Consider the following 19,740-nt stretch of genomic DNA (forward strand, 5'->3'; position numbering starts at 1 on the left):
GATGATATCATTATACTAATACCACTACAATCATTCTCAACAGAACTAAGTACCCTAATCTCAAATATTCTGGGAAAAATAGAACAATGGATGTTGCAGTCAAAATTGAAACTCAACCCTGAGAAAACTAAGATCTTTCTTGCTTGCCCCAACGACAAACTCAGGGAAACCTCCATTCAACTCAATGGTCAAAATTTTGAGATAGCAAGTCACATCAAAATCTTGGGAGTTACTCTAGACCGACACCTAACGTTTGAGAAACACACTGACCAGCTGACTATAAAATGCTTCTCTATTTTATGGAAACTAAGAACCATAAAAAAATATTTCGACATGGAGTCCTTTAGGATACTATTTCGATCCACCATCTTATCTACCTTAGACTATTGTAATATCACATACCTAGGGTCAACCAAGAAAATATTGCTAAGACTTCACCTGGTTCAAAATGCGGCTGTACGTCTGATCTTCGGATTAAAGAAGTTCGACCATGTAAGCCCTTTTTACGTGCAACTTCATTGGCTCCCTTTCGAAGCTAGAGTTATTTTTAAATTCGGCTGCATTTGTTATAAAGCACTCTTCGGCTACTACCTTCATACTTATCCACCCAACTAAAATTATTCATATCAAATAAGAACACAAGAAACTCAGGTATATTTACGTACCCTGCTCTGAAAGCCTGTCATTTTAAAAGTTTTTTAGACAAAACTCTGGCTTTTCAAGTGGGAAAAATGAACTCTTGGCTGTGTCCTCTAATTGCCCAATCCCAATCTTATCTTGAGTTTAGAAAATTGATGAAAACCTATATGTTTGGTACATTTATGCGATGATCTTACATTATGGGCTCCTTTTATGAAGCTGCGTTAGCGGTTTAACGCGTGTAATAGCGCACGCTAATTTGCCGGCTGCGCTAGCCGCTACCGCCTCCTCTTGAGCAGGCGGTAGTTTTTCAGCTAGCACAGGGATTAGCATGCACTAAAAATGTGATTGCGATAAAGCCGCTAACGGGGCTTCGTAAAAGGAACCCAATTTTACATTGTACTGCATTATATTGTATTTCACTGTATTGTATTCTACTGCATTTTGTGTCTTCCCTGATATGTCTCAGAACTTCCAGTTGGGCGGTATATAAGAAAATAAATTATTATTATTATTAAGTGATTTGCCCAGCATCACAAGGAGCAGTGTGGGGTTTGAACCCACATCCTCAGGGTGCTGAGGCTGTAGCTCTAACCACTAGGCCACACACTCCCCCTCAGATGCAGCTTCCCATTCCATGTAGGCAGGACGCATCATGGAGAAAACTGAGGCCCTGGGGCAGCTCCTTTTACTCGCTGTGGTGTCTCTGCCGGTAGCGATCGAGGTAGGTTAGAAGCACCATTAAACCACCAGGAGTAGGAGGGAGAAAGAGAGGAAAGCTGCAGGCCGCCTATGTCAGGCTGTGCTGGGGAAAAAGTGTCGGCGCCATGGAGGCCCCGGGAACTGTAGGGCCCAGGGCAGATGCCCTGTTCCACCTTCTTTCTAGCAAAAGCACACGTGGTTCGGTGAACATTCTGATAATTTTGAGTGCCCTGAAGCAGCTGAAAGTGAAACACAGGCCTCTGTTGGTGTGATCCACGCAACAATAATTCAACAGCACTTCAATCTACAGATGAGGCAGGGGGAATGGAAATCCTTTATTTCAACCAGCTGTTTTTCTTTAGGATGGCTAGCCTGAGGAATGTTGGGAGGTGTATCGAGCACTGAATGAATCTGAAATTTGAATGCTGGGACTGCAGCATGCATGCTGAGTTAACGTTTATCCCGAGATGAGTGTTAAATTATAGGCCTTAGCAGCTACATGAGGAAGAAAACACCACACTGGTTTGTGCATGCCTGCTAAAAATTAATTTGCAGCTGTCTGTCCTTAATTTATGTGAGGATGTGTCTAATTATAGTGCATATCTACTAATGTGTTAGGGGTTAGAAATGTGCATTCATTTGAAATGCCGTGAAAAAATGTCAACCATATTTCCCATGTTGTTTCAGGTCATTATTTTTGCCCAACAAGAAAACCCCCCTAAAATTTTAGTTTGTTGTTGGGGTTTTTTTTTCAGTGTGTCATAATTAGTGCACACTGTTTAGAAAACATAGAAACAAGATGGCAGATAAAAACCAAATGGCCCATCCAGTCTGCCCATCCACAGTAACCATTATCTCTTCCTCTCTCTAAGAGATCCCACATGCCTATCCCACGCTTTCTTGAATTCAGACACAGTCTCTGTCTCCACCACCTCTTCTGGGAGACTGTTCCATGCATCTACCATCCTTTCTGTAAAAAAATGTATTTGTTTAGATTACTCCTGAGTCAATTTTGCAATATAGTGTGTTCTTAGGGAGATGTGTGCTGTTCCCCAATAAAAACCTCCCTTTTACAAAACCGTAGTGCAGTTTTTAGCTGCGGTAACAGCACTGATGCTCATAGGAATTCTATGAGTGTCGGAGTAGAGAATGACATGGTGAATGTTACCCGTAGCTAGCTGTGTGTAGCCGCGGGTAACCCGCCGAAATGGGGAAAAAAAATCAACTGTGTGCTGCGAGCAGGAGGACAAGGCCATTCACCGCCCTATGGAGCAGTGAATGACCTTATCCCCCACAGTAAAGGATCTGCCGTGAGTTGCCTCCCTTCTCACTCATCCGAGTATGCAGCCCCACTTCGCGATTGCACGTCCAACATCCCCCTTTGCGATCGCGGGTGCAGCAGAAGCCACCTCCCTATTGCGGGTCAAACAGACCCCCACCCTCTGCACCCAATGCTTTCATTGCTGCCACCCTGCCGATGCAGAAAGCTTCCCTCCGATGTCAGAGGGAAGCCTTTGGGGTCAACCAGAAATCCCAGTTACCTCAACCGTCCTCCTTCCAGCTGGTCTGCTCCTTCCTGCTTTCAGCAGCACTTGTTTGCAGGATGCGTGCAGCTGCTCTTGCATGCCTCATGTGGCAGACCCAGAAGCTGATTATGCTGTTGAAGTAACTGAGATCCCTGGCTGACCCTGAAGGCTTCCCTCTGATGTCAGCTCTGATATCGGAGGGAAGCCTTCTGGGTCGGCTTTGGCGGAGGGGGGCATGCCCAGCTATACGGCCCTGAAGGGAACAAGTAAGGGAGAGAGGGAATAATATGGGACAAAGGGAGAAAGTAGGGAGAAGGAGCACGTTGGGACATGGGAGGGAAACGAATTTGGGACAAAGGCTGGAAGGCAGGGAGGGGGACACAAACTCGGGACACAGAAGGGAAGGGAGGGAATAGAATGGGAGAATTGTTGGGCATAAATGTGTGAGTGAGAGGGAAAGAGATGGTGCATATGGGGAAAGGAAGAAAGAAGAAAATTGTTGGGCTTAGAGAGAGAGAGGAGTGAGGTAGAGATACATGGGGAAGAGAAGGATGTGAGGGAGAAATGTTGGATATGGTGGTGGAAGAGAGGGAACAGAGGGACAGATTGAAGAGAATGCAAGGGAGATGAATATTGGACATAGGTTTGGAGGGATAGATGTGCTGCTGGAGAGGGGTGATAGAAGGAGAAATGTTGGGCCTGAGGCTGGTGGGCAATGGTGAAAAATGCTGCACATGATTGGGGTAATGAGAGAGGGAGAAATGTTGGATGTAACAGTAGAGAGGGTGGGAGAGATGCACCCTGGATCTCTCTCCCCCACTCCCTCTGCACAGTCTATGTGGGATGGTGGTTAACGGCAAGAGTGGATCCCTGACGAAGCGGCAGCGAAACATGTCGGGTCCACCAGCCTATGTACAGCAACACTTTTGAAGATAAGTACATAAACTTCATTAGTCGTTTTAAAGTATAAAAAGTGTTCAAGATAAATATAAAATTATCGAGCATCAGCCATTAAAAATTTAAGCCTTGACCGATGAGGAGGTTACACATGAATCTCCCCGTTATGGGATCATAACCTTTATGGGACGGAGGAGGGGTGTTTCCGAGGTCTATGGCTAAAACAGAAGTAGCAACATCAGTTAAGGATTTAAAGGAGTAACATAGAAAGAATATTCTAAAGGTTGGAAGCTTGGAATTTGATATTGGATTTATGCTATATGGTGACAATTCCAGGAATAAGACTTTAAACAGTGCCTTATAAGGTTGTTGAACATAGATGGTGAGCATGGAGAAAGAAGAAATGTCAAATGGTCAGGAGACCCTGGCAAGTGAGTTAAGAGAAGACAAAAGAAAACAGAGACCAGTGCCTGAGATCAACATGATTTGAAGAATAAAATGACGAGATAACAAGAGGTAGAAAAAATAATTTATTTTCTATTTTGTGATTAGAATACGTATATCAGATTTGAAATATGTATCCTGCTAGAGCTGGTGTTAGACATAACTGGGGACCGCAAAGCCTAGGCCATGCTTCTTTAGTTTCCAGTTGGCTTAGGCTCTCTCTGACCAGGGGGTAGTTGCCCTAGTTGCACTCCCCTAGCATTATTCCTATCATGTGTGACTGCAGTATACTGTTAGCATGATTTTTCTGTGTAGCATTCTGTAATAATTTGGCGTATTCAGTTTTCTCGATAGTGGAGGGGATATTTGTGAAGGCGAGGGGAGACAGGGGTTTTGTTGATCCTTGCTCTGTATTTGTGTTTATAAAATGACAATTGTACAGAACGTTGTTTCTTTTTAGACTTTAATATAAGTTCAGTATAAAATCATAACTATTCGAGGCTTGTTCCGATGGGATCAGATGGTTTGCGGGGACATGTGGACCGAGCTCATAGGGACGGAGCGGAGACAGGGACCAAGCTCGTGTGGATGGGGACTGAGCAAACAGGGACGGGGCGGGTTCGAGCTCGTGGGGATGGGGCGGAGATGGGGACAAATTTTTCCCTGAATCATTCTATATGTCAGAGCTATTACTACCATGGCCAGCACTAAAAACCACACCTGGGTTTGTAAAAGGGGGGAAGTGCCTTCACAATCTTTGCACCCTATAGTGCATATCTTTCCAGAGAATGTATTACCCCTGAAATAAATGAAAAGGTAAGAAAATGAAATCTTTTTTAAATAAATGGGAAAGTAAACAAATAAACTATTTAGGCTGCATAGTGCACACCCCTTTAAGGGGATCACTTATGTATGTAAAAATGGCTTCAAGAAACTGTAGCTGAGGAGGTTTGATATGGAGAGAACAAAGTATTATAATCTAAAATTCCCCCGGACAAAACTACCCCTTTTTTTGTCTTTCTCTTTTAATGCTGGACCATTTTGCCTTTGGAGAGATAATATAACATTTTTGGTTCAAGTATGACTCGCTATAAAATCCTTCAATCCACCCTAAGGCAATAAAATTTGTAATCCCGAGTATACTAATATATCATACACTAGTCTTTAAGCCCGTTACATTAACAGGTGCTAGAATAGATGTGTGTGCTTGTCTTTCTTTCTCTCTCTCTCCTTGGCCGCTTTCTGTCTGTCTGTCTTTCTTTCTTTCTGTCTCTCTCTTTCCTCGGCTGTTCACCACCATCCCTTGCCTGCTCCCCCTGTCCAGCAGTAGGCCTCCCTTCCTATTATCTCCCCCCCTCCCGTCCAGCATCACCTCTTCCTTGCTCCCCCCTGTCCAGCAGTAAGCCTCCCTTTCTGTTATATCCCCCCTGTCCAGCAGCACCTCTTCCCTGCTCCCCCTGTCCAGCAGCACCCCTTATCTGCTCCCCCTGTCCAGCATCCGGCTTCCTGGTCCATTCGCGTCTGCCCTCCTCTTCAAAGCAGCCTGCTGAGGATTGCGACTGGCTGTAGCGAACCTCGCAGACCGCTCTGCACGTCGGTAGCACATTCCCTCTGATGCAATCCTGTGCATCAAAGGGAACGTGCTACCGAGATGCAGAGCAGCCTGCGAGGTTCGCTAAAGCCGGCCGCGAACCTCAGCAGGCTGCTTTGAAGAGGAGCAGCGGCAGCTGCAGCGGTTGGTGAGTGAAGGCGGGAGGGGGGAGTCGCTAGGGTGTTCCCTGCCTCCGTGTTCGAAAATGGAATTCGGCACAGAGGGACACAGCATGCTGTCAAGGAACATACCATCCTAAGTGCGCATGCGCGCTTAGGATTTTATTATAGAGGATAAACAAAAATTCCAAATTTATTTCAGTCTTCTCTAATCTCTTATGGACTTCAGCTGTTTCACTTAGGGTTCAAGTAGCTTTCATAGCCCTAAGCTTTATACACCATCTTACGTCATCAGTCCACTCAGTGTTATTAACCATATCAAACATAATCAAACTTATTAATTGATTTAGTTGCACTTATCTTATTTATATGTTTCCAATGGCCAGGGAAATTCAAATGTGTCCGACATGCCACATGTTTCGCCTATTCCAGCTTTTTCAAGGACATTAAAAACATTGTTGAATATACTAATTACAAACAAAACAAAGCTGTGGAAACAAACAATGTTTAAAATCTTCTTTTAATTCTTCCAAAAAAACTTTAAAATGTGTTAGGTCCTCTCTACACCAATGTGGATGGTGTTTTTAAGTTTTTTTGGAAAAATTAAAAGAAGATTTTAAACATTGTTTCCACAGGTTTGTTTTGTTTGTGTTTGCCACTTTTTCTCTGTGGAAACTTGGGTCACCTTTTTTGTTTCTTGTTGGTTTGAATATACTAATTATGTAATTATCATTAGAAGCAATGGGTAAGACCTTTCTGGCTGTTCTTAATGAAACAAAATTATGGCTTTCTGTTTTTGTGTATGCCGCTGCAGGTTTTTCGATGAGGGTCACTGTGTTCTGACTTGTCCCAAAGGGAAGTATCAGTTTAAAAATCAGTGCCACATATGCCACCATACCTGCAAGGAATGCAGTGGAAGCGAGCCCTCTAAATGCACTGCCTGTGGGACAGGTAAGATAACTTGTTAGAGTATATCCTAAACATTAAACCCATGGGCTGATATATAAAGGCCACATGCACCTGTGAAGCATTGTGCTGTGCTGTGTGTTTGTGATAATGTAAAGCATCACACCAATTATATAGCAGTCACTTGTCAGCCTCATGGGCATGTATATGTTTTTTTCTCCAAATAGGTTAGTTTAGTGCACTGGTCTCAAACTCTTTGCAGGGCCACATTTTGGATTTGTAGGTATTTGGAGGGCCGCAGAAAAAATGGTTAATGTCTTATTAAAGAAATGACAATTTTGCATGAGGTAAAACTCATTATAGTTTATAAATCTCCCCCCCCTCCCTGAAGGCCTGCATGTTCTCCCCTTCTTTGCAGTGTCCTCCAGCTTCCCCCCTGGCCTTCCAGTCTTAGTTTCAGCTAATTACCGCAGCCTGCAGAGTGGATTGCCGGTGCTGTAGCGTTGCTTACAGGCTGCCATCGGCCTCCACAGCATGTTCCCTCTACCGTGGTCCCGCCCCTCCCATATTCATTGGGGAAATCCTGAAAACCCGACTGGATTGTGGCCCTCAAGGAGGGACTTTGACACCCCTGTTCTAGACGATGGCGTAGCGGGGTGAGAGGCGCCTGGGGGCGATGGCATCCCTCCCCTGTCCTCTTCTCCATACCCCACCCCCATCTGCTCCTACCCCACCCCCTCCTGCTGCATGTGTGCACGCCCCTTCCCCGTACCTTTGTAACGTTTGTGGCACGAGCAACAACTGCAATCTGCTGCTTGCACTAACATAGGCTCTTCCTCTGACGTCACTTCCTAGGCGCCGGGTCCAGGAAGTGACATCAGAAGAACAACCGACGCTGGCACAAGCAGCAGGCTGGGGTTGCTGCTCGTGCCGCGAATGTTAAAAAGGTATGGAGGAAGGGAAGCAATGCATGCGTGCGGTAGTGGGGGAGGGCGGAGAAGGAGGGGGGTGGAGACAGTCCCTGCTCAGAAGAGCTTACAATCTAATTTAGACAGGATATTTCAGAGTTGGGGAGATTATAGTGGGTATAGGTATCTGACAGTTCAGAGTTGAAGGCAGTTTCAAAAAATGGGCCTTTAGCTTGGATTTGAACACTGCCAGGGACGGAGCATAACGTATTGATTCAGGCAACCTGTTCCAGGCATACGGCACTGCAAGAAAGAAGGGACGGAGTCTGGAGTTGGCAGTGGAAGAGAAGGATACAGATAAGAGGGGCTTGCCCGACGAGTTGAGATTACGGGGTGGGGTGGAGCAAAGGGGGAGATGAGCAAGGAGAGATATCGGGGGGCTTCAGAGCAAACGCACTTGTAGGTCAGCAAGAGGAGTTTAAACTGTATTCAGAAATGGACGGGGAGCCAATGAAGTGACTTGAGGAGAGGGGTAATGTGAGAATAGCAGCTCTCACGGAATATGAGGCACGCAGCAGCATTTTGAACGGATTGAAGAGGCGAGAGAGAGGCGCGTGGGAGGCCCGAGAGAAGTACGTTGCAATAGTCTAAGCGCGAGGTGATGAAAGCGTGGACAAGGGTTTTGGTTGTGTGTTCAGAGAGAAAAGGACGGATTTTGATAATGTTGTAGGACAGGTGCTAGCGCCCTCACCCTGCCCCCTTATTATGTCACTGCTTCTAGAGTTCATCACTAATAATAAAACCCTAAGCACGCATGCGCACTTAGGGTTTCGTGTTCCCTGCCGCCGTGTTTTCTGATCCGTGGCCGGAATCTATTTTAGAACCCGGCGGCAGGGAACACGCCGGTGACTCCCCCCTCCCGCCCTCACTCACCGCCAGAGAAACGCTGCTACCGCTGAATTGAAACGGGGGGCACAGGCGCCCCTGCTGGCATCTATTTCTCCCCTCCTCCCTCACGCCTGCTCACCCGCTCCCAGCGTTTAACTGAAAAGCGCTGCGTTATGCTGCCACTGGCCTCGTCGTCTTCTCTCCACTGCAACCCGCCCTCTGACAACTTCCTGTTTCCGCAATGGAGAGAAGACACCGAGGCCAGCAACAGCGCGGTGCAGCGCTTTTCTTTGAGGCAAGTAGATTTCTGCAGGGCGTATGCACAGGGAGAGCAGGAAAGGGGTGCTGCTGGACAGGGGAGGGAAAAGGAAGGAAACAGGGGGGAGCAGGCAAGGGGTGGGTGCACAGGGAAGTGGGGGGGGGAAATGCTGCTGCTACACAGGAAAAGGGGGAATTCTGTTGCTGCTACACAGGGAAGGAGGGGAATGCTGCTGATACACAGGAAAGGGGGGAATGCTGCTGCTGTACAGGGAAGTGGGGGGAGGGGGGATAGGGAGCAATCTTGGTTTGCTTTGGGGGGGAGACAGAAGGGGGCCATGGAGAGAGACAGAAAGATAGGCAGGCAGCGCATGAGAATGAAAGACAGACACACAGAAAGACAGCAGGCAGGGAGACAGAAAGAAAGAAAGACAGACAGACAAAGGGGGCCAGGGAGAGAGACAGACAGAAAGACAGACAGTGGGAGGGAGAGAGACAAAGAAAGGAAGAAAGAGACAGGGGCAGGGAAAGAAAGAAAGACAGACAGACATATTCTAGCACCCGTTAATGTAACAGGCTTAAACACTAGTCAGATATAATGTAAATAGGCAACCTATCAAAGTGGGCTTGGAAGTTCTTTTTTATGAAGCCTGTGACTCCACTATGAAGGGAAACACTATTAAGAACAAACCCTACTCTCATTTTTGTAAAACCTGGGCTCCTCTTGATAAATATTGCCTTGTTCCCTAACATATCATTTGGGGAGAACTCTTCATGTGCATATATCGTGTTTACCATGTATTGCATAATATTATACTTCTATTCTTAATTGATGCAATTACCTGTCTGAGCTTTGTGAATATCTTGGGCCTTATTATCATGTTACTTGCTGCATTATTATTTTTTCACTTTGTATTATCTCTTTTAAAACTCAATAAAGATACTTGGAAAAAAAAAAAGAAAGGTATATCCAACATTTCTACTGAGAAAATATAAACCCCGTAGAAATTTTGAACATACTTCACTCGTGGTGCCATAACCCTATATGCCAGCCCTGCCTCTTTGCCTCATCAGCTCTATCCACAAGTGGAAACCTTCAGTTTCCAGTGCAGATACTCCATAAAACAAAGTAAGAAGCAAACCATAGAAGTCATATTTGTCAGACTGTTTTCTGAAAAGTTTACTGCAGGGTAACATAATTTAGCAAGGACAGAAGATATTGTTTCTCTGAGCACCATGACTGGCATGAGGCTGGATTCAAGAGAGTACAATTAAAATATGCCATGGGACCTTTGTGTATGAGAGCCAAAACCTTAGGGGGAACTAGCCTAAAAGGATGATCATTTTATTTATTAATTTTAAAAATGTATATACCATATACAACTATGTGGTTTATATATCACATACATAGTATCTTAAGTTCCCTACGGTTTCCATTAACATCCATTAACTCCATTAACATCCCCCCATAAAAGATGTCAATATACCAAATTAAATCAAATTTCAACAGTTAGAAGGCAAAAAAAGCATTAGATCAAACAATCCATTCCATGGTAGATGACATATACAGGCAAGAGCAAATTGAAGTTAACCAGTTTAGAAATGCAAACAAGCCTTAAATCATACATTCCTGTCAGAGTATTCTGAAGGAGATTTTTTCAAATATTATAAGCATTAGCATAGGAAAACATTAACAAATAATTGCGTTTTCAGCATTTTCTTAACATTAATCTTCCCAGTACAAAATCGTAGAATACCAGGCAGGGCATTCCAGAGTTTGATTAATGTTTGGGAACATGGTTTCACATCGGAGTTTCTACTCAGACAGCTATGTGGTTGAATACAGCAGGTTACGTCACTCATCTGAGAAATAAAATGGTACTGACAACCAGAATTTATGCGTAGCCCTTTTCATTGTCCTTTTCTATTGACACAACCTGTGTGGTTCCATTACATTGCTATCCTATATTATATCTGATTATAAGCTGTGATGGATATAAAAGGTTATTTATTTAGGCCCCCTTTTATGAAGCCGTGATAGCTTTTTTATTGCCGGCTGCGGCGGCATTAGCTCCAATGCTCATAGGAATTCTATGAGCGTCGGAGTTTTCACCGCTGCGACTGGCAATAAAAAAGCCTAACGCGGCTTAATAATGGGGGGGGGGGAGTGTTATTGATTTAAGAGTTTGGATGGCAAACAAAAATCATACATGTAACGGTAAGGTAAAGCAATAATGTAACTCCATCTATTTAAGTCGAGCCAAGAAAAGTCTTCAAAGACTTCAGCAGATCCAGAATACTGCGGCTAGGTTGATCTTTGCAAAAAGTAAATTTGATCATGTTTCCCCGCTTTTGTCAAAACTTCACTGGCTTCCAGTAATTTCTAGGGTTCACTTTTAAGTGTGCCTGCCTAACATTCAAGATCCTGCATGGCATTCTTCCTCCTCTAATTCCACTATCTTGGAATTCTACGAGACCTGACACTACCAGATCCATCCAAAAACTTAAACTATCTTTCCCCTCGTTAAAAGGCATTATCTATGCTGGAAATTTAGGGAAATCTCTCTTCTTCAAAATCACTGAGCTTTGGAATAACCTTCCTGCCCTGCTGCGGAATCTGGGCTCCTTCCAATTATTCCGAAAGCATCTGAAAACTTGGCTGTTCTCAAAAATGTAAATCTTGCTACCCTCTTGATAATCACAATTCCTTCCATATATTAAAGTTCCTGTAAACCGTGCCGAGCTCTATCTTTATGGAGAGGATGCAGTATATAAACTTAAGGCTTAGTTTAGTTTATAATGTTGATCAAAAACTTGCACACAAAAATAAATTAAAAATACAAACCCACACACACGCTAGTAAGGTTCATTGACTGAAGAGGAGCACATTGCATGCCTTTTTAATTCTGCTAGAATATCTATTCATGATTTTGGGTTCTTCCTCTGTGATTCCTTTTGAACAGGTAAAAATGGAAGCAAGCGCTTCTTGTTCAATGGAGAGTGCAGACAGTCCTGTCCAAAGGGCCACTACAGTTCTTCAGGAAAGAATGCCTGTCTGCCCTGCTTACAGAACTGTGAGGTGTGCAGTGGTCCCACTGAGTGTGCGCGGTGTGTGGAGGGGTATTACCCAGCCAGTGGCAGCTGCCAAAAGCTGCACTGTGGAGAAGGTAAAGTGTTCCTTGACAGCGTTTGCAGCTTTGCAAATTCTCACCCTATGCATACACATCTTTAGAAATGCAAAGGAGGGGAATATGTCAACATTAGACAAGAACATTCCTCGGGTACATTTTAGACAACAATAAGATACCAAGTATTCAGTTCAGTTATATTTTATTCCATGATCTCTCCGTATCTAAAGATAACCTGATGCCTAGCCATATGCTCTAAACCAGGGGTGCCCACACTTTTTGGGCTTGCGAGCTACTTTTAAAATGACCAAGTCAAAATGATCTACCAACAATAAAATTTAAAAAAAACACAATGCACACTGTACGCATAGAAAATGTTAATTATCATTCCTATTCCAGAGTTTTTCAAAGAGGTCAAAGCAGATGACTCTATGCACTATCACCTCAGTAACAACCATACAAAAATAGACAAATATACCCCCTCCCTTTTTACTAAACCACGATAGCAGTTTTTAGAGCGCAGGGAGCTGCGCTGAATGCCCAGCACTGCTCTCGACGCTCATAGGCTCCCTGCGCTAAAAAAAACTCTATTGCGGTTTAGTAAAAGGGGACCTTAGTGTAAAATATAGACAGCAGATATAAATTGAGACACATTTCGATCACTAAATTTAAAATAAAATCATTTTTCCTACCTTGTCTGGTGATTTCATGAGTCTCTGGTTGCACTTTCTTCTTCTGACTGTGCATCCAGTCTTTCTTCCCTTCTTTCAGCCTGTATGCTTCCTCTCCTCCACACCTCATTCCCTCCCCCAACTTTTCCTTCCTCTCCCCTGCCCTTTCTTTCTCTCTGCCTCCCTTTCCTTTTTTTCTGTTTCTCTTCTTTCCTTCTGTCTCCCTGCCTGCCCTTTTTCTTTCTTTCTTTCTCCCTGCCCTCCCCCAAGACACTGCCACTGCCATCGGGGACCCAAACTGCCATCGGGGACCAGGACCCAAACCGCCACCAATAACAGGCCCGAAAGCCGACGCCAATAACACGCCCAAAAGCCGACGCCGCCCCAACCTCTCCCTGCTTCGGCCGACCAGCATCGCGAGGAACTGTTGGGGGAAATGCTGCCGGGTCCTGCCTTCGCGGAAACAGAAAGTAGGCAGGACCCGGCAGCAAGAAGAGGAAATGCTTCACTAACATGTCTCCCGCCTTAGCCCGTAGCGAACGCTTGCTTCAGGGCTCTCAACATGTGCGTGCAGGCTTCCCTTCTCCCCTCCCCCCCGGACATAACTTCCGGTTTCGGAGGGAAGAGAAGAGAAGCCTGCACGCACACGTTAGAGCCCGGAGCATAAGTTCGCTAGGGGCTGAAATCTCCAAGCCGGTTTTTTTTAATGTTCAGCAGCGGCAGATGACAGCTGGGCGGCCCGCCCAGCTAAAAGGCCCTAGGGAGAACACTGGAGAGGAAGGCTGATCGGCCCGTAGATCAGGACGGCAACACGAGTGCGATCGACTCGAGTTGCCTTCCTGAGCTACTGGTCGATCGCGATCGACGCGTTGGGGACCCCTGCTCTAAACTATCTACATTCATTAATTCAAATTCAGCACCATCAAAAACTCTTACACTGCCTTGATAAAGGGCCTGATCCTATATATCAGGGGTTTCAAAGTCCCTCCTTGAGGGCCGCAATCCAGTCGGGTTTTCAGGATTTCCCCAATGAATATGCATGAGATCTATGTGCACGCACTGCTTTCAATGCATATTCATTGGGGAAATCCTGAAAACCCGACTGGATTGCGGCCCTCAAGGAGGGACTTTGAGATCCCTGCTATATATCATGCCTAAAACACCGGTGCCGAATAGTGCACACACAACTAAGCACAATTCCACAAGGTGTGCGTACCTTTTTTAGAACCTTCCTTAGCATCAGTTTGCAGCACATAAACTAGGCAAAGACATTTAGGCCAGCTACAATCAGGACATTTTATGATATTTATCAAGTCGCTAGGATTCGAACACAAGTCGATGGCACCTAACAACAACAACCAGGACTAAAGCCCGGATTCTGTATAGGACACCAGGTCTCAGAAGCTGACAGCCATCCTATATAGAATCGGGCATAAGACAGCCTAAAATAAACCCGATTCTGTTAACGACGTCCATGTTACACATGCCGGTTAGACAATCGGGTTATTGTAGACGCGGCCGCTATACTTATTGTGGCAAGGGATCTCCCTGCCGTGATAAGTATAGCGGCCGCAATATGAATGCGGGAGGTAGCCCAATCCCTCTTGCCCAGAAGACCCCCAACATGCCCTGAACGAACGTAGTAGGAGGGATGCCAAATCCCTCCTGCTCAGACGACCTCCAACCCGCCCCGAAGATCACCGGCAGGAGGGTGCCTGACCCCTCTTGCCAGAAGACCCCCAGCTCCCTGAAGATCACTGGCAGGAGGGTGCCCAACCCCTCCTGTCAGAACACCCCCTAGTCCCACCCGAAGATCATTAGCAGGAAGATGCCCAACCCCTCCTGCCAGAGCAACCCCCATGCATGGAACCCCGCAAATTCCCCCCTGCTAACCTTAAATGTAGGCCGGACGGGTCTTCCTACCGTCCGGCCAGCATGCACTGGGGAGGGGCCTAAGGCCTCATTGGACCAGGCACCTAAAGCCCCTTCTACGGGCAGGGCCTTAGGCACATGGGCCAACTGAATCTTAGGTTCGCATAAGGCGACTACCGGGGCAAACTTTGCCCACAGTTAGCCTTAGGCGAACATAGGCGGGCATGTGGGCTTCCCTAGGCTCCCGGAGGCACCTCCAATGTAGGTGGCCTGCAAGGGAGCATTTTTTTAAAAAACGTGCATCCAGATTGGCTGGTTAGACAGCTGTAGGATGCCTACAGCTGCCTACAATTGGGACGCAGTTTACAGAATCCGGGCCTAAATACCTGCGCCTAAGTTATGCGCATATCAGGCATGTTCTATACCAGTGTGCTTAACCTTTAGGAATGCCTACAATCCTCCCTGGCCATGCCCCCTTTTCAAATTCACAAACTGCTACTGGCACATATTTTTTACAGAATTGCACTTTCTGAGTTGAGTGTGTAACTTTTAATTAGTCCCAATTAGCATCAATTATGAGTTGTTAGTTGCCAAATAATCAATTAAGTTGTGTGTACTTTGGCTATATGCACTAATGTATGCGCACAACTTTAGGAACTGTATATAGAATTTGTGGGAAAGTGTGTAAGATTACTTGTCTTTTACCCCCAAATATGGGGCTGGTGCTAGGTCTTTCAGGGGGACCTTGTGTGTTCCCTCCACTACTTCGTTTGGTGATTATATTTGGAAGACATTCCAGAAAGGTGTATTGGGCTACCATCTGTTGCCTTTTGGGTAGGCCTCTGAGTGTGACCAGCTTGGATGAGTGTGAATCCTCTTCACTCTCTGTCCACTGCCTAGGGAGACCCTCTTTTCTGTGTAGGCTTGCTTAGGGTTACCAGATTTTCCCGAAGGAAAATCCAGATCCATGGCCGCACCCACAGGCCCTCCCATTCTACCTGTGTCACGCCCCGTTCTGCCCCAGCCCCTCCCCCAGATGGCATCTGCACATGCACGGATACCTCTCGACGCGATTTCAAAACCCGGACAAAGTGCTGGGTTTTGAAAAGTTGTCCGGACCCCTGGACATGTCCTCGAAAACGAGGACATGTCCAGTGAAATCCAGTCATCTGGTAGCCCTAGGTTTGCTTCCATTTTCTTCTTTGTCCATTGATGCCTGCTGTCTTCTGTACGTGGACTGCTCTGTAGTTTGCTCTTCCTAGCACTCTGCTGCCCTCTGCCTTGCTCCAGTGATACTGCCTATATACTTCATTACACCAAGTTAAACATTTCTATGGTCTAAAAGCAGCTTCATGCACTGATCTGGCATACTCTATTTTTAACATATAGGTGAAGTGGAAGATATCTACGATGAAGAATGTGTGCCATGTGCCGCAGGATGTCAAAGCTGCTACACCTGTAGGTTTCATGGCAACTGATATTTTAATTCAGTTTCATTTACATTTGATTTAATTTAATATTATGTTTATTTAAATTTGATCTACCGCTTCTTTTATTACGCAATTCTTTTGGTAATGTCCAAATCTCCTATAATTTGTATTCCGCCTTGAACAATATATAATGTATAATGTATTCAAAATTAATTTTTCTATGAACTGTTTTCCTACCTTCTTCTACTCTATGTTTATAACCTAACTAATTTATTTTTCTCAAGTACTTTAGCAAGAATGTGAGCCTTTGAGACAGTCAGGGAACTCTAAGTACTCTCTCTTCATCTTAATTAATCTTACTTATTGCATTTCTTCTGTTTCTACTGTAAACCGCTTAGAACTTCACGGTACAACGGTATATAAGAAATAAAATTATTATTATTATTATTTTAAGCAAGGGGCAGACAGCAGGCTCTTTGATTTCCTGTATTCAAATGTATCCGCATCAACAGTGAAATGCTATGGACTTAGATGTCATATACTAATACATATAACTTCAAAAAATAGTGCCTCAGTTGTGACTTCAATATAATCAAGAGATGTAGTGATTGTCTCAGTTATTTTACATACAGGCTCGCTATATATATTTATCTTCCAAATGTATGGCCCTTCAGACCACCATAAGGGTACACACCCCTGGCCGTAATACTCTTCGTCGGTCCACCTTTTATTGACGCATTTATTAATTTTTTTCTCTTTTATTTTTTGTTCATTATCAATATTATTTTAAGTAGTTTAAAACCAATATAACATCACTTAGCTCTAGCTTATAGCATTTTTCACCTCTCCCGACATGCAAGTTTCACACAAGAAAACTGGCAACCAGTGAAATTTTGAGATAATAAGGCAGTGTGTTACAGTTTCCCTCGACCCTGAAGAAAGTTTTCTTGTGTGAAACTTGCATGTCGAGAGAGGTGAAGAATGGACAGCATCACTACTTAAAATAGTATTGATAATGAACAAAAAGAAAAAAATTAATAAATGCGTCAATAAAAGGTGGACCGACGAAGAGTATTACGGCCAGGGGTGTGTACCCTTATGGTGGTCTGAAGGTCCATACATTTGGAAAATAAATATATATATAGCGAGCCTGTATGTAAAATAACTGAGACATATACTAATACAGACAGTATTTAGCTGTAATAACACAATTGCTATATACTGCATTTTGGGGAGCTGCATTGTGTTCAGATTCACTTATTCACCTTCCAGATCTGAAATCAGGGTAAGTTACTCTCTAAGTACAGTTGGTTTTTCCCTTACAATTTGACTGGTAGCTGGGGGAATGGAAGGTGAAGTGACTTGCTCAAGGTCACAAGGAGGCTCAGTGGGAGAAGTCGGATTTGAGCCTTGGCATCCTTATAGTCTGATGCTGTGACCCTAGGCACTTCCTTCACCTCCTCTTGTTTTTGACACTTTGGCCCTGATTCTATAAATGGTGCCTACCGGTAGGCGCTTAACTTGATTTTTTTTTTAGTTGGTTAATTGTCACTGATAATTGAAAGCACCATTAAAAAATAATTAAAAAAATTAATTTGCTGGTAGGTGCCTACAACTAGGATGTAAGCGTCTACATTGAGGCACCTACCTGAAAAATTGTCATGGCTAGGGGTGGAGTTTGGTCGTGGATTGAGTTAGGCACCTGACATTACGATGCCTACAGTTTAACTTGATTTAGGCACCGCTAGGCGCAATTCTGCAAATGGTGCCTAACTTTGAATGCCATCTCACAAGTGCTTAAAGATATTTTCTTCTGTGCTCAGAGATGTGTAGATAACGAGACTGTTGAGAAAGCTGTTAAACGGCTCTGTTCCCAATCATCGCACAGTTTTGACTTATATACTTGATAACTCTTCAACTCTAACAGCCTCTTCTACAAAGCCGCGCTAGCAGCTGCTCTGCGCTAACGGCCCCAAAACCCATAGAAAATTAAAGGGCTTCGAGGCTGTTTCCGCGCGGCTTTGTAAAAGAGGCCGTAAATACCTTATATTTCAAAATGCAGCTATTCGTAGATGCCTTTTTTAGTTACTTCTGCTAAAATTGATGAATTAACTATGATCGCTACTATCCACATTGTGGTATCTTCCTGAGGATTGTATGTATGTTTATTTTATGTCTATTTTATCATGTATTTGCTTTCATTTTGTCTTCATTTTAATTTTGTGTATGTAAATTATGTAAACCGTTTAGTTTTAAATGGTATATAAATTTTTTAAGAAATAAATAATAAAATAAAAATGAATAAATCATAGTAGCTTTGTGGAGAAAAGGGGTTAAATAGGACCCGCTGGAGGAAGATTTAATCCCTTTTCTCCACAAAGCTAAGTCTACAAACTACCGCCTGCTCAAGAGGAGGTGGTAGTGGCTAGCGTGCGCGGCATTTTAGCGCATGCTATTCTGTGCGTTAAGGCCCTAACGTGCCTTCGTAAAAGGAGCCCTTAATGTGCTTGGTGCATGTTTTGGATTTTTACTGAAAAGATTTTTGCACCAAGTGGCAGGGCAGGATTAATTCGTCGAGAGCCCCTAGGCCCACAAGTATACTGGGCTCCCTGCCCCACCCCACCCTGCGCCCAGGCGGAAACAGGAAGCTGCGTCAGAGGGAAGCTTTGGACAAGCAGCACCGCTTGCACAATTACAGTTCCCGTTGCCTTTCATACCCGCGTTTCTTGCTTGTCTTACTTTCCGTCGAAGGGGGGGCAGCTTTGCCGATTGGGGTGGGGCCCACTTTGCCGATCGGGGGGGGGGGGGCAGTGTTGCCGATCGATGCTGGAGGGGCCCATTGCCGTTTGGAAAAAACAATGTTGATGCCCTCCTTCATCGGGCCCCCCTGACCATTTTGAACCCTAGGCACGTGCCTACTTGGCCTATTGGTTAATCCTGCCTTGCCAAGTGGTCAATAATTCATTTTCCCAATTTGTGTTTTTTGGGTGCCTAACTTTGAATGACATGCGGTAGTTACCATTTCCCTAGGTGCCTACTGAGTTAGTCGCTGTTTATAGAATCAGGCCCTTTCAGACCCAGTACAGGAAAAATATTAGTGTGTGCAGCAGTCGCATAGCCAGATAGCAGATTTCAAGTGGCACCAAATATTTTCTCCCTCTACCTTCCTTCCCTCCATTGGCCTCATCTCCTGGAATTTCTGTTGTTGCTAGCCTCCAGATTGCCCGGTATTATTGTTTATTGAAAGCTTCTATACAGCTGCTAATGATTGGGGGAGTCAGTTCAGAGCAGTTTATATGAGCTTTGTAATGGTGTTACAATTCATGAAGCTTCTGTAATGGTGTTACAATACCGAGTTTGAGTTTCCTGGGATGGTTTCAATACCGACATTATTAAACCATAATCAGTACATTAAATTTTAATCAATACTTGTGCTTTTGCAAAGATGTTACAATGCAGAGTTAGCGTTGGTTCTCAATTCAGCCCTCTTCAACCATAATCAATCCTCTTTCTTACATGTGTTTGCAATGAATGCAAAGGAAATAATTGTTAGTTTTAGGTTAAAAAATGAAATCTGGTGACAAAAATTATGAAGAGAAATGTTCCCTGCTTATTTTCTGATTTTATGTTAATGAGAACTATTTTTCCCAACTTTGTCTTTAATATCAGCTGATCCAGGAACATGCCTGGCCTGCGTTGATGGGTATTACATGTAAGTTTTTGTTTGTTTTTTCTGCCAACCTTATTCAACATCAGTGCTT

The 19,740-nt window shown here is 44.4% G+C and overlaps 1 protein-coding gene across 2 annotated transcripts in view; it reads left to right on the top strand.

The window, feature by feature from the left end:
- The window catches only part of PCSK5 (proprotein convertase subtilisin/kexin type 5), a 767,735-nt gene that overhangs the window by 657,192 nt on the left and 90,803 nt on the right, over positions 1–19,740 (top strand). Inside the window, exons 22-25 of one of the 2 annotated variants that reach the window (XM_033926861.1) lie at positions 6,733–6,869; positions 11,842–12,045; positions 15,939–16,007; positions 19,649–19,691. In XM_033926861.1, the coding sequence (XP_033782752.1) occupies positions 6,733–6,869; positions 11,842–12,045; positions 15,939–16,007; positions 19,649–19,691 (453 nt within the window). The remainder of the gene's footprint in view (positions 1–6,732; positions 6,870–11,841; positions 12,046–15,938; positions 16,008–19,648; positions 19,692–19,740) is intronic. The other variant, XM_033926868.1, reaches the window with a different exon arrangement.

This window comes from Geotrypetes seraphini, chromosome 1 (assembly GCF_902459505.1).
Source record: "Geotrypetes seraphini chromosome 1, aGeoSer1.1, whole genome shotgun sequence".
Lineage (NCBI taxonomy): Eukaryota > Metazoa > Chordata > Amphibia > Gymnophiona > Dermophiidae > Geotrypetes > Geotrypetes seraphini.